This window comes from Anas acuta, chromosome 2 (genome assembly GCF_963932015.1).
Source record: "Anas acuta chromosome 2, bAnaAcu1.1, whole genome shotgun sequence".
Classification (NCBI taxonomy): domain Eukaryota; kingdom Metazoa; phylum Chordata; class Aves; order Anseriformes; family Anatidae; genus Anas; species Anas acuta.
The window spans coordinates 26,284,838-26,298,159 of record NC_088980.1 but is presented as its reverse complement, the minus strand read 5'-3'; the positions used below and the strand labels follow the sequence as shown (position 1 = coordinate 26,298,159).

Below are 13,322 nucleotides of genomic sequence, written 5' to 3'. Positions count from 1 at the left end.
ACAATACAGCACAAAGTTTCAGCAAACATTTGTGAGGAAAGGCAACTCCTGCACAAGCAAATGCAATCCAAAAATATGAGTCATGCACAAGCAATTTTGCTATGGGCCATAAAATCACTTTATGAGAGTTACAGATAATTCTGTATGTATTCCATAATGTTTCCCTACTGTGTAGAGATGGATATCTCAGTATCCTATCACAGATAATGACAGAAAACAAATTCCCTACATAAAAGCTGATTGCTCAGAGATTCACCCTTAGCTGTTCCAAGGAATTGTAATGCCGACAGAACATTTTATACCTTATTCATCAACACAGAAGTAGATTCTATCAGTGCCAAACATTCTGCAGTTTAGATGGCTTTTACAATATGTAGTAGGGTGAATTGAGAGCAGCCTCAGACACAGAATATACATCCTGCTATTTCTCAGCACCCACATACCCTTCATCACGCATGCAGCTACCATCCTCCACAATGACACCTTTCATTTCCTCCTTTTAGTACCTTTGCACATATTCAAACATATTTACCATTATTCAGCACTAAAACAACAGCCTCTTACTCTGTACATGTCATGCTGAGAGAAGCCTACAACATTAAGCCAGTCATGAAATAAGAGATGCTGGAATATAAAAGGTGAACCCTACAGGACCAACTTCAGAACAAAAGAGATTCTCTTTGTACCTATATTTTCCTCTTTGTGTTCCTTTTTAAACTTTTTCCAACTGTACATAAAAAAAAAAATTATGAAAATAAAAAATGCTGGATATTTTCAAAAAAGACTTTCCTCCTGACACTTTCACTATTTACTCTTTCGCATGGTAGCTTTACAACTAAAATGCTGTTGGCAACCTGAACCAACAGGGACTCTGCTGAAAGCCAGAGCGTATATTCTTTGGAGGTGTCCTACTGACTAAAAAGGTAAGATCTTCTCTCAAACTTGGATGTGGTGACTTGCAGGACCTGAGCTTTGAACACAATAAAAATAATACCTCTCCAACATCATAGATCCATATGCGGCCTTCTGAATCACCAACTGCGACTTCCTTCCCAGCCTGGGCCCAGCGGACACGGTTGAGGGCAGAAGCTCCTTCTATTGTCACGCTAGCTGTGGGAACCTGTTGAAACAATAGGAACAGACAGGACAATAAAATCACGCTGCCTGCAGACCCAGGGGTCAGTTTTGAACGTCCTATTTTGCTGGGTGAGTCACAAGCCTCTCGTCAGGGGGGAGGAGAAGAAGAGGGTTCATTGTTTCTTCAATCACATGTGCTAAAAAAAGAAAGAGTAAGAGATTGCTTAGAACGAGTAGGGAAGACTTTTCTACTGTAAAAGGCAGTAAACGAAACAATTGTACCCCTTAACTCAGAGACGCGTGAAACTGCGTCTGCTTCTTTCTCAAAATTCACTGATTTATGACCAAGAACCAACTGAGGGTAGGACTTGGCTTCGGTCCTACCCTGACTTCTGAGCAGGGCCCAAATAACCTGCCTGCTGTAGCCAAATCCCTGATGCACCCTTGGATTTCATACTCACCTCTGCAGCTAGATGCAGAGGTCAAAGCTCAGGTACTAATTAAGAAGAGTCCTGAGCTAATCACTTCAGTGAGGACACAGCAGAAGGCGAGAACAGCTGAGCTGACATTTAGGAACTCCTACAGCACATTCCCACAATTCTCTTGCACATCGCCGTATTCCCAGGAGCCTTCTTCTTGTTGAACTCCACCTGGATGCTGCTTAATTTCCAAACTCCCTCCCTGCCCCAAGCCGACCGGCAAACTTAACAGGTGACCCGCAAGAATACATCAAGGTGCTGGTTAACATGTGGGATGAATAAAGAACACGATCTTAGGAGAAGTATTTGTAATCTACGCTGGAATGAGGGCATCAAAAGGAGCTGCAGGAGGAAGGAACCGTGTGGGTGTCTGTCCCAGATAGGGAGATCACTCGCTTGATTTAGGTCACCTCATAAGACAAATGACGGTGGCCTGCGAGCCTGCTGATGCTCCACCCAGCTCCTTTAACAGGAGAACCTGCCTGAGCAAGGAGCCTGCAGCTTGGCACGGCAGCCTCCTGAACGAGGCTTTTTAGCTTTTATTTTTCAGATCAGGGCAATTGGTGTCGGATGGGAGCTTCAATAGCGGTTCCCCCACCAAACCGCCTCATGGGAACAGGCCTTAGGCACACACTGGGATGGGGACAAGGGGATGCTGTGGGATCTACAAATGGAGGTGGAGCTGGAAAACAGTCCTGGCAAGAAGAGGCAGCTGGACAGGAGCCAGAGCCTGGGACACTTCTGCAGGAGCGAGGGGAATCCTCTGGTCCCCACTGTGGGCAGGCTGCTGCATGAGGGGAGTGAGCAGCTTGGAGGCGGTATAAAAACCAGGTCTAAAATTTGAGAATTTTTCCTGACTTCACCTCAGTTCCCAGGCTATAGCGTTATACGGTAGTTGCCAGACAGCTCTACAGATCCACAAGAAAAATGATTTTAAAGGGAACACTGAGCAGCTTCCCTGCTGTCAGCTCTACGGCCTTCGGCACATCAGCAGGGTGCGTGGCGGTGGGGAGCCCAACCCCTGCGGCTGCCTGAGGCTCGGGGCACTGCTGGCCCTGCACCTCCCCACCTGGATGTTCCTGTCACAGACCCTGCCCAAACCGAGCAGGTACCTGCCAGCCCACCGGGCCTGGCAAACTGAGGTGTCTTCTCCATAAAGGACTCAGGAAACTCCCCTTTAGGCAGCCCCGCAAGTGGAATGAAAAAGGATTTTGTCTGTAGGCGATGTAGAAATAAGGCTGGATAACAATCAGAAAGCAGATCCTGTCCTCCCCCTTTAGGAAGTCATTCAGATGCAAATAAGCTGCTGGCCTCGTCCCTGGGTTGTGCAAGGCCGAGGTCCATCCAAGGCAGCCTCACTGATGAGCGCTGGCACGCTCCCGCTCCCCGTCCCAAGTATGTTACTCGTTAGCGCGCTACAGCCGAGGGCTCCAATCTGCCGTGGGGTCACTGAGCCAGGATCCCATCGCATTAAAAAATGAGCAAGTTTTACCCTTCTGATCACTGATTTCTAAAAAAAATAAGAACTATTTTAATTCCAGCCAAAATTAATTTCATAACATTTGGAAATGGGTTTCTTCAAACAACGACTAAATGCCACATTTTTTGAGCACTAATCCACTACCCAGCTACGTTTCTCAGAAAACTGCAGATCAAAGATATTTGTTTCAAATGAGCTGCACAGCTTAGATTTAAGGCACTGAATTTTTAACGAAATCTTTCAGAAGGCTGAAATCTGTAACTCCAGAACTGTTTTTTGTTGTTAACACAGCATTCTTGCAGTGTTCCACATAAAAACAAGCAGCATGCATGCTGCAGACACAAGACACAACCCATGTTTTTTTTTTTTTTTTCAAACCCAATGGTTTTGTAAAATCCTATTACTATTCCACAAAACTATCTAGCAAAATAAAAAGCAATCATGCAATAGTGTTTAAAAATCTAAATAGAAAACCTTTTCTCCAGTGATACAGAATAAAATATATTCAAACCATAGTATCTTAAAATAGATTTGTCTACCTGGAGAAGTGATAGGTTAAATTACACATGCCTATTTTAGATTTTAAAGATACGAGGTTATTTTATAATGGTAGCATTATGTTGCTAAAATTACATTTAAAATACTTTATAAATTCTCTGAAGTTGCTTGTCAGATTTTTAAGTTTTGAAATAAGATTTTACAAGGTAACAGATTAAGATGCAGTCAGAAAAACCTGCATGGTAGGAATATATACACACACACACACACACATATATATATATTTACACTTTTTTTACTTATGTAACGTCTAAACCTGCTTCCAAATAGATCTTCTACCTGTTTTTAGAAACAGACATCATCTTCGTATTTTCAAAGCTAAGGTAGGGCACACAATATGTTTGAAATGTGTGCCCTATGTTTGAAATGTTTGAAAGCAATATAACAGAGCAAGAATAAGTAATTTTATCTATAAGCTGCTATTAACCTCATCCATAACCAAGACTCATTAATAATCTAGAGACTTTATCCAAACTCGATCAAAAAAAGAAATGTAATGAACACATACATAAGAAATTGGCATTTGCTAACCTGAAGCTATCAGAAAACCTCATATCCTGACTCCTATAATAATTTTCAGTTTGCAAAAGAATAAAGGTGAGAAGTATTTTTTTTTTGCTTTTTAAAGTTTTTTATATTGATTTTATTAAATATAAATCAACCATGATGATTTACATTACTACTACAAAAATCACTTCTGGTATCCATAGATTAAAATGCAGCATACAAATACACCTGGCTATTTTACACTGTGATTTTAAGAACAATTAGATTGATTAAATCTATGGTATGGGCAAATGATTTTAGTTATTTTGATTAGAAAGCACCTAGTATGCGGGAGAACAGTTTTTAATAAATATGGGGAGTAACGCTACCATAAACTGTGTTACAGTTCAAAAATTTGAAGGTAGCACATCAGAACTAAAACCAGCTATTTTCTTAATTGGTTTATAAAATAGTACCTAAATAATAACGTGGCTTATTTCTTGAATTAAACAAAACTATGAATAACAATCACATCTGGTTCTCACGCAGAGGTTTTTATCAACAGCTAGCAGTTAAACCCATTAATATACCTGTTATTTTCTACCGTTTTTATAAATACTTAGACATCATCAATCTGACGTCTAAAAGTCAAAAATAGGTATTTTAAAATTTCTTAATGCACAGGCAAAAGTGCTGGCAGGCTTCTTCTTAGCAAACAGCAAAGCAGAATTAAACTGCTTAATCGAATGCAGAAATCTTGAAAATTATGAACTAATTATGACCTACCAGATAGAGGGTAAAAGCAAACAACAATCACTTTCAGCTATGATGTTTAAAACAACTCCTTACAGTTCTTTCAGCGGTATTTGTATGTCTGGTACTGCTTCTCTCACATAACAAAACCCTACATCTATTCAAATTCTACCAGTTTAGCGTTTTGAGAGAATTTTAAATTTACTTTATCAGCGCTCAGTAAGGAGACCAAATGGTATTTCTTCCTCCAGACACAAATTCAATTCTCATAAAAACACAAAGCTCTGATACCACACAAATAATTTCATTCTGATCCCAACACGAGAGAGGATTTCAACCTCTCAGCGGAGATCATTTGTGAAATCAGGGTGGCCTCACATGCAGAAGAAAAGCAGGATTGAGCTTGAAGTTAATTTTTATTTTTCTGCTGATGTTCCTATGTATTTATATGTAAACACACTGAAAACACAGCAGCAGTTTTCTACGTACAGCCTTATTATTGATGGGAATGGGATCAAGCAGTCCACATTATTATTATTTTTTAAAGAAATTATGGTCTCATTGAATTAAATGGCAAAACATCAGTTGATTTTAAGCAAAGCAGGACTTCAGCCCTGGTATTTGGGGGGAAAGGGTTATTTTTTTTTTCTTTTTAAAACACTGGGTTTTATGCTCTGTGTTTAAGCCTGCATTAATGAGAACACCTGAAGGATATGTCCCTCCCTTCCCAAAATAAATTCTGAAGAGACTCCTCCTGTATATCCTCCAGCTGTATGTGCTCTAATTAAAAAGGCTGTGCTGCTTCCTGCTCAGAGCACTTCAAAAGGCCTCGCTGCTCCCCTTGACAATGCAGTTCGCAGTGCTGGTTCCTCTTACCTGTCCGTGCTTATTTATGGCAAGCACCATTCACTGGGAGCCATAAACCCTGCCTGTATTTCACTTGGGTTGAAATGTATATTGTGTTTATGGGAAAGATGAATTAATGAACAAACTAATCTTAAAAAAACAACAACAAAACAATATTGTAGAAAACAGGGTGTGTGAGGAAAATACTGCTGGTTGTTCTTCAGTCTTCCTTTTTTTTTTTTTTTTGGAAATGAAGAAACCATCAGTTAATACGCGTTACTTTTACGTTCCCTCATTCTTAGTTTTACATGGTATTAAATAAAAATCCGTGAGACTTCAGTTCTGGAAAAATATTTCAGTTCTTATTCTGACAACTGATTGCTGGCCATCTAAGAGTTCGGGTGATGCTGTTCTCTTATTGAAAAACATTTCCAGAGAAAAATGAAATCCAGAAAACACGCTGTCAAGATACACCTGCAGCAATTTTTTTTTTTTTTGAGGGGGGTGAGGAGAAGTAACAGGGGGGAAGGGAAAAGGGGTACTCGGCGTGTTTAGAAAATGATTTTATTGAAATGAGGGGCTTTGCCCTGCCTCTGGTTAACCCTTCCCCATCAGTGAGGTGTAGAGCTGTGACTTTCTGCCGCCGTATAGAAACCCCTGGCTTCCTTCGTTTAAGTTTCACCGCAATTTGGGCAAACTTTAAAAAAGGGGGAGAAAGGAAGGTGAGGATGGAAAATCGCAGGCGGTTCCCTCCGCTGAAGGCGGAACGCGGGCGGGGCAGGGGGGTGCGGGAAAGGGCCGGGGTGCTGCTCTGGGCACCCCCGGGCCATGGGGCGGAGGGGGGGGGAGCGCCCTGGGCTCCCGTTTTGGGGCTCCCCCCCCAAACCGGGAGGAGGGAGGGGAGGGGAGGAGAGGGGAGGGCGCAGCCTCCCCCGGCCCCCGCAGGTAGCGGGGCGGAGGCGGGGAGGGCGGAGGGGGCGGCCCGGCTCCCCCCCCCCGGCAGCGGGACGGGACCTGCCCTGCCCGGCCCGGCCCTGCCGTGCCCTGCCCGCCCCCTGAGGGCTCCCTGCGGGCTCGGGGCTCGCCCTGCCCTCACCCACCTCGGTGTCGTTGTTGAGGTTCCAGAGGTCCAGGCGCCCCATCCCGTCCACGCAGGCGAAGAGCGCGGGGTGCACGGGCGACCACATGACATCGTAGACATAGTCGGCGTTGTCTTCAAAGGAGTAGAGCGGCTTGTTGTGCTGTGGGAGCGGAGAGAGCAGCCGTGAAGACTTCGTGGCGCTAGTGCCGCCTCGGGCTGTCTGGCGAGGCTAATTAAAAACTTTGCACATTTCACCGCGCGCCATAAAACTGCCCCGAGATGAAAGCTCCGCGCGGAGGGCGGGGACCGCGCCTTAATGGGGGCAGCGACTGTCCGCTGGGATAAAGGAGATGCCCGGCGTGAGGGGCGGCGGGGCGGGGGGCGCCCCCTTCCAGCCCCAGCCCGGAGCCCCGGGGGTGGGCAGGCAGCGGGCAGGCACCCGCCCGGCCCGGCCCGACCCCACCGGCAGCCGGGCTCCGCGGCCCCCGCGCACCGCAGGCGGCGGCTGCCACCTAGCGGCGGGCGGCCCGGCCATGTCGTGTCATGTCATGTCGCCTCAGGGGGCGGCTGTCGCGACAGGCCGCAGAGGGCAGGCGGGTGGCCCCGGCAGGCAGCGGCGGGGTGTGTGGGGAGGCGAGGCAGCAAGTACAGCGGGAAGCGGCTGTAATTGTCCCTGATGAATTATTCATCGCGCCCGGCTTGTCTAATTCTGGCGTAATGGCTTCGCTAATCCCTGATCAATTAATGGGAAATGAAATTTAAATGATAATGAAAGCTCAGGAGATAAAGGGAATTAAGTGTTCTCGCGGCTTGTGACAGAAATCTAAACAATGGGACTTTTTTTTTTTAACCGTCTCCCTCAGCCCGTCAGCTGCCTGCAGCAGCTCCTCGGCGGGGACCCGCAGAAACGGGACCTGCGCCTGGTGAAAACTCGGGCCAGAAACCAGGAGTGGCACGGGGTGACTCCGAAAACCCCCAAATGGGATTGACAGGGCACCTCCAACCTCAGCACGCTCCTTGCAGAGCACGCCTCTGTTCATTTCGCAGGGGAAACGGCGCTGCAGGTGCTGGCACCGCGCTGCCTGGCCGTGACACACTTTTTCCTGGACGTGAAGCAGCTGATTGTAATCACGGCATCGCTTTCCTTTCGTATATTGTTAATTTTGCACAATAAAATAGCTTAATCTCTGCCTGCTGCCGGGTCCTTGCCAGTTTTGTGTTCGGTCCTCCAGCCCTACACAGGGCTTCCCTCGATGTGTGGGCAACTGCACATGGCAGATTTTTTAAAAATATTTTCATTCACTGCAGGTGTAACAAAACTATAATAAAATGCTCAGAGATTTAATTACAAGATGTTGTCATTTGAAAAACAACACTAAAAATGCTAAGGGATTGGCTTCCGTAGGCCAGTTTTCCCTATACCTGGATTGACGAAAGACACTTTGAATGATTACACGACCAGGTCCCAAATGTTCGTAACTGGCCTAATAGTTTTTATGCATTTCCTAAGAGTATCAAGCATTTTGTTTTATGTGACAATAAAATGAAATTAGAGCTTGAGGTTATTACTTCAAATTTATATAACATCTTTATTTTTTTTTCCAAAGCTGGAGTTTTGCAAAAGAAAAGGAAAAAAATTACAAGAACAGTTTCTTACTTAAACAAACCCCAACTCTCCAAACATATGTATCTGTTTAGTACATTATCAGTGCCAGTGGAGGGAGTTACATGTGTTAATGGAATTACTTGCATGCCCATGCTAAAGCGTATGCAGGGTCGAGGGCCAAATGAAGACTCAGCTTTTGAAGAGGCAGAGGTATTTCATAGGAAATTTCAGAGTGAATCTCTTCGGATGTGAACCAGGGAACAGAATTTAGAATGGTCAATACAGAGCCACAATACCTATCTGCCACATCGTGTGTTTTCACTGAAAATTAGGTTCAAATACATCAGCCATCTAAACGCTGGAAAAATGGGCATGGAGCACAATACTATACTGAAGGGAAAGGAAATCTGGCCAGCTGTTAGGTGGCCAATATTTTTCTTAGACATGGGAAATGTGCAGCACATATAGCACTTTAACATTAAGTGTCATGGGAGAAGTACCAAAATTCCATAGAAGTAAAGGGACTGTTAAGATATCAATCAATCCAGAGCAGATTTCAATCAATGTTTCCTTTTTGTCCACATATCAAAGCTTGTTTTGATCTTATTTTGAGTGCGACACTTTTAATGCTCTTTTAGTTCTGCCAGTTTCTTTTCTAATTCATGACCAAAGAATAAAGCATTAGAAGGAAAGGTGAGGAGATGTTGCTCTACTGTGAGTCTTCCTGTACAATTTCTAGCAAATGGCTTTAGCTAGTGTCCCTCAGTTTCCCTGTTAGCAAAAGAAAAACACTTCCTGAGTAATGGTATTTGAGGTGAAAAGCACAGCAGATACGCAGTGTGCTTTGCATTTAACTTAACAGTGGAAATATTCAGTCAGATATGAAAGCAGAGCTAAAACCTGGACAAAAATTATCTTTTTAGAGCGATCTCAGACATACAAAGAGCGAGACACAAATGGAGATGAATAGGCAGTGGAGCAAGATAGGAAAAAAAAAATAATAATCAGCAGCAGCAGCATCAGCAGCAGCAGCCATGTAAGTAGCCCAAGCAAAAGGCAAGATCAACTGCAGCATGGTTGAGAAAAAAGGGAGAGAGACCCATCATACAGCAGCACGAGGCAGTGGGAGTGCAGCTGGGCTACAGCCTTCATAGTTCCTGCAGTGTATCTGCCCTCCCAGCTTGTCTAGTGTTCAATGGGGAAAAAAAATACATTTCCCATACTATGTCTTTCTGTATTGCACCCTTTAACTAAAGAACAACTGCATTGGATCAGGCTGAATGTCCCTCTTGCTTAGCATCCTGTCTTCAATGATTAAAAAGAGAGTGACCTTCTTAAAACCTAACATTTCATCCTGTCTGATTTCACCCACTGAGAACAGTTATATTGATTTCAATGTGAAGACTCGATTTGTAAGATTAAGTGTGTATATAAATGTTTGCAGGACTTCCGTACTATAAGCCTCTTAACTAAGGGCCCAGGCCTTGCAGATTCTTTTAATGTAAGGATTTATGAATAAGGACCGATACCAACCACTTCTAGAAAATGCTGAAATGTGGAACCATGTAAAGGTCACTTTAAAGCAGTTTTAAATTACCAAAACTTCAGACTTACACAATCTATAACTAACATATGGCTATTATTATAAAACAACTGAAATTTAAACTTGATGAGCTTTCATTCTTAAATATCAACCCGCTCTGTTACTCAATAGAACAGAAGAAATAGTTTAAAACAGTATCTTCAGACAGACTTGCACCAAATCTACTTATTACAAAAAAAAAAAAAAAAAAGAAAAAGACTGTTTGGGGTGAAAACTTGGCCTTGCTGAATCAATGGAGTTTTGCCATTGATTTCAGCAGGACAGAAATTGAGCATTTAGCGGAAAAAGTGAAAAAGCCATTTCTAAGACGTGTTTTTGTCTCATTTATTTAAGCAGATAGTCAAAATCTATTGTTCCTCCTCAGTGTTTGTATACAGTCAGTCATTGTTTAAAAGAACAATGCAGAGTGAACATCTTAAATACGTGGGAGCTGTCTAGGAATTAGCACTTGTCTATGAAATAAGAAACTCACCTTAAAAAAATAGTAGATATTTATATAAAAGAGGTATTTTTTTCCACATATAAATTTGACCAGTCTATTCTGCTTATTTGCATAAAATTTGCTTTAATCCAGAAGGCGCCACACATAAAGCAGCTAATTAGCCATATAAAGGAATGTATACATATTCACAGGTTTTAACTAGCATCTGACTTCTTAAAAGCCATGGAAAAAGCAATTGGCCTTGCCTGTTTCATGAAAGGAGTGTTTTACACACTGGCACAATTTCTGTGGGTGTCAGCTCCACCTAAAGGTACTTCTCTAGACTGTACCTTCAACGCTGCAGATGGATGGTGACACCATACTCTCCACTTACTGAGCATCCTATCTCCTTTTTCTTTTCACTCCACTTTCTCCTCTTGTAAAGACAATAGACAAAATCCTTGGTTCTGGCTGACGCTGATTAACTACAGCCATGAATGTGGTGCAGTATTGTAAGATGATTTAAGCAAATTTAATTTTTCTGTGTGTGCAGCAAATATGACAGATTCATTAATCCTTGGCACAGAAACTTTCCAAACTAGGTGGCGTGTTTTTTTAGGCTCAAACTCTGGCTCTTGGGCACTTGGACAGAGCAGGCCCAGAGTGTTCCCAAGCAGAGTGGCTGTTGTGTCTGGCCCTTGAACAAGGGAAGAGGGAAATTTGGCCCCTATGGCAGGCAACTTGTATAATTAGCCTTTATTCACTAAATATATATATATATATATAAAATTAAAATTGCAAAGTGGTGTCAAAAGATAACATCTCTTCCAGCATAGGTAACACGTTAGATTCACAGAGTGGTTTGGGTTGGAAGGGACCTTAAAGATCACCCAGTTCCAACCCCCTGCCATGGGCAGGGACACCTCCCACCAGACCAGGTCACCCAAGGCCCCATCCAGCCTGGCCTTGAGCACCTCCAGGAATGGGGCATCCACAGCTTCTCTGGGCAGCCTGTGCCAGGGCCTCACCACCCTCTGAGTGAAGAATTTATTCCTTATATCTAATCTCAATCTCCCCTCTTTTAGTTTAAAATCATTATCCCTTGTCCTATCACTACAAGCCCTTGTGAAAAGTCCCCTTCCATCTTTCCTATAAGCTCTCCTGAAGTACTGGAAGGCGGCAGTAGCATTTCATTGATGTAACATTTCATTCCCATGTCTTCACATTGGGAAGTAAAACTCCACTGTCTTTAAGGCAAGTGTTAAGGAGCCAAACAGACCAGATACAAAAGATACCAATATAGGGCATAGTTTGTGGTCTTCCACTTGGGTTAGGAGCTGAGTACTTTCACTCTTTTCATAGACCTAAGTGCTAGGCCCAGCCTTCTCTGTATTGAGAGGGACACCTTAGCTAGGCCAACCCAAAAGATGCAGACAGAGTAAGTGAAACCTAAAAGCTGCTGGGAATTTTGAGGTGAATACTCCTTGGATCAGCTGCATCCCAGTCTTGACCTTTCCTCCTTCAGTGGTCTCCCCTCTGGGCCACCAGGTGTTAGGTGCTTGGGGTTACTTGTGCAGACATCTTGTGATGGGGGAGTAAGTCCTCTGCTGTGTGTAAGGGTCTGCTACTCCTGTAAGCCCTTATGTTCTCCATTTGACTCAGTATGGAGTCAACGATGCCTTGTTTTTTATTCTGACTGATTGATCTCAGTGGGAATTTTGCCAGTTCTGGACTGCCATGTTTTCCCCAAATCTATTTTCCAATAGTTATGATAATTTTGGATAATCCAACATCTTCTGCTTTTGCTGTATGTTTATGGGACTTGGTTTAGCTCAGATTACGCTCACTTTTAGAAGACACAGTACTCTCAGGAACTGTTAAATTGCCTTACAAGAGCTAGCACTAGAAGCTATAAATCAGAGGTGCTAGTTACAGGTACATCCCTGTTGGCTGTGCAAAGCCTGTCTGCATTCTCCCCACAGGCTATCATTATCCCCCAGACCCCGATACTGTACAACTCAGAACTTGCAGTCTTGCCCCACCTTCTCCAAGCAGAGCCAGACCTTCATGGATGACAGTGGGAAAGCAAAAGGTGGACGTTTATGTTCTTCAACTTCAGCCCCCCAATTTCACTGTCTGACTGAGGGGCACTACATTGAGCTATATGGGTAATAACTCCCTTAGCTTTTGTTAAATTCTTGTTGGCAGTCAGATTCAGTCCTGAACTACAGTTGAGCCTCTGGGGCTCACAGGACATTTCATTGGGCGGTGACCTGTGAGTATGTTCTAAGTACTGCAAGGTGTGATCCGTAGCATAACATATCTTCCAGTATGTATGGACAATTATTGGTGTATTGGGCTAGAGATACTACCACTAAGTATTTTTAAATATTATGATTCAGTACCTTTAAGGCAAGCTGTTGAACAGTAAAGGCCCCTCTGCTTTGATTAATGATGCTGAATGCAAAGTCAGTGGTTAGTAAAATAATTACTCTCCAAGATGGGATTGGTTTCCTGGCCCTGTTGAACTAAATGGAAACACAGCCATTTATTGTGCTGTTACTCCTCAGGTCTGCAGCGTTGCTGTTAGAAGCACCGCACTTCTTTTGTTTAAAATGTAAGGAAGAAAATTCTCCAAAATCCTGACCTCCTAACGACAGCAGTGGGAATGAGAGCTCAGTGCCTCACAAGACTGACTCCCCATATACGCTGCTTTTCTGTCATTTCGGAGATGATGGCACCTGCATCCAGTTACACAGTTTCACACAGTGTCACCTCACTGTCAGAGGACTAGGTCACTAAATCAAGTGTAAAACTGCATCTGTGAACCAAGGAACAGGCTTCCTTTTTAGATTCAGCAATGATAGAAGGGAGGAAGTAGTGAGAGTGGAAATGATCCCTATGCTCTTAGGAGCCCTGTTTTATTTAAGTA

The 13,322-nt window shown here is 43.5% G+C and overlaps 1 protein-coding gene across 10 annotated transcripts in view; it reads right to left on the bottom strand.

Annotated features, from left to right (window-relative positions):
• DYNC1I1 (dynein cytoplasmic 1 intermediate chain 1) overlaps nucleotides 1-13,322 on the bottom strand; it is a 188,348-nt gene that overhangs the window by 18,024 nt on the left and 157,002 nt on the right. For all 10 annotated transcript variants that reach the window (XR_011093777.1, XR_011093776.1, XR_011093778.1 and 7 more), the window contains 2 exons: nucleotides 6,780-6,920; nucleotides 995-1,120 (listed from right to left, as the gene is read on the bottom strand). Coding sequence is in view for 6 of the 10 variants with exons in the window: in XM_068674001.1 (XP_068530102.1) it covers nucleotides 995-1,120; nucleotides 6,780-6,920 (267 nt within the window). In the remaining 4 variants the exon portion in view is untranslated. The remainder of the gene's footprint in view (nucleotides 1-994; nucleotides 1,121-6,779; nucleotides 6,921-13,322) is intronic.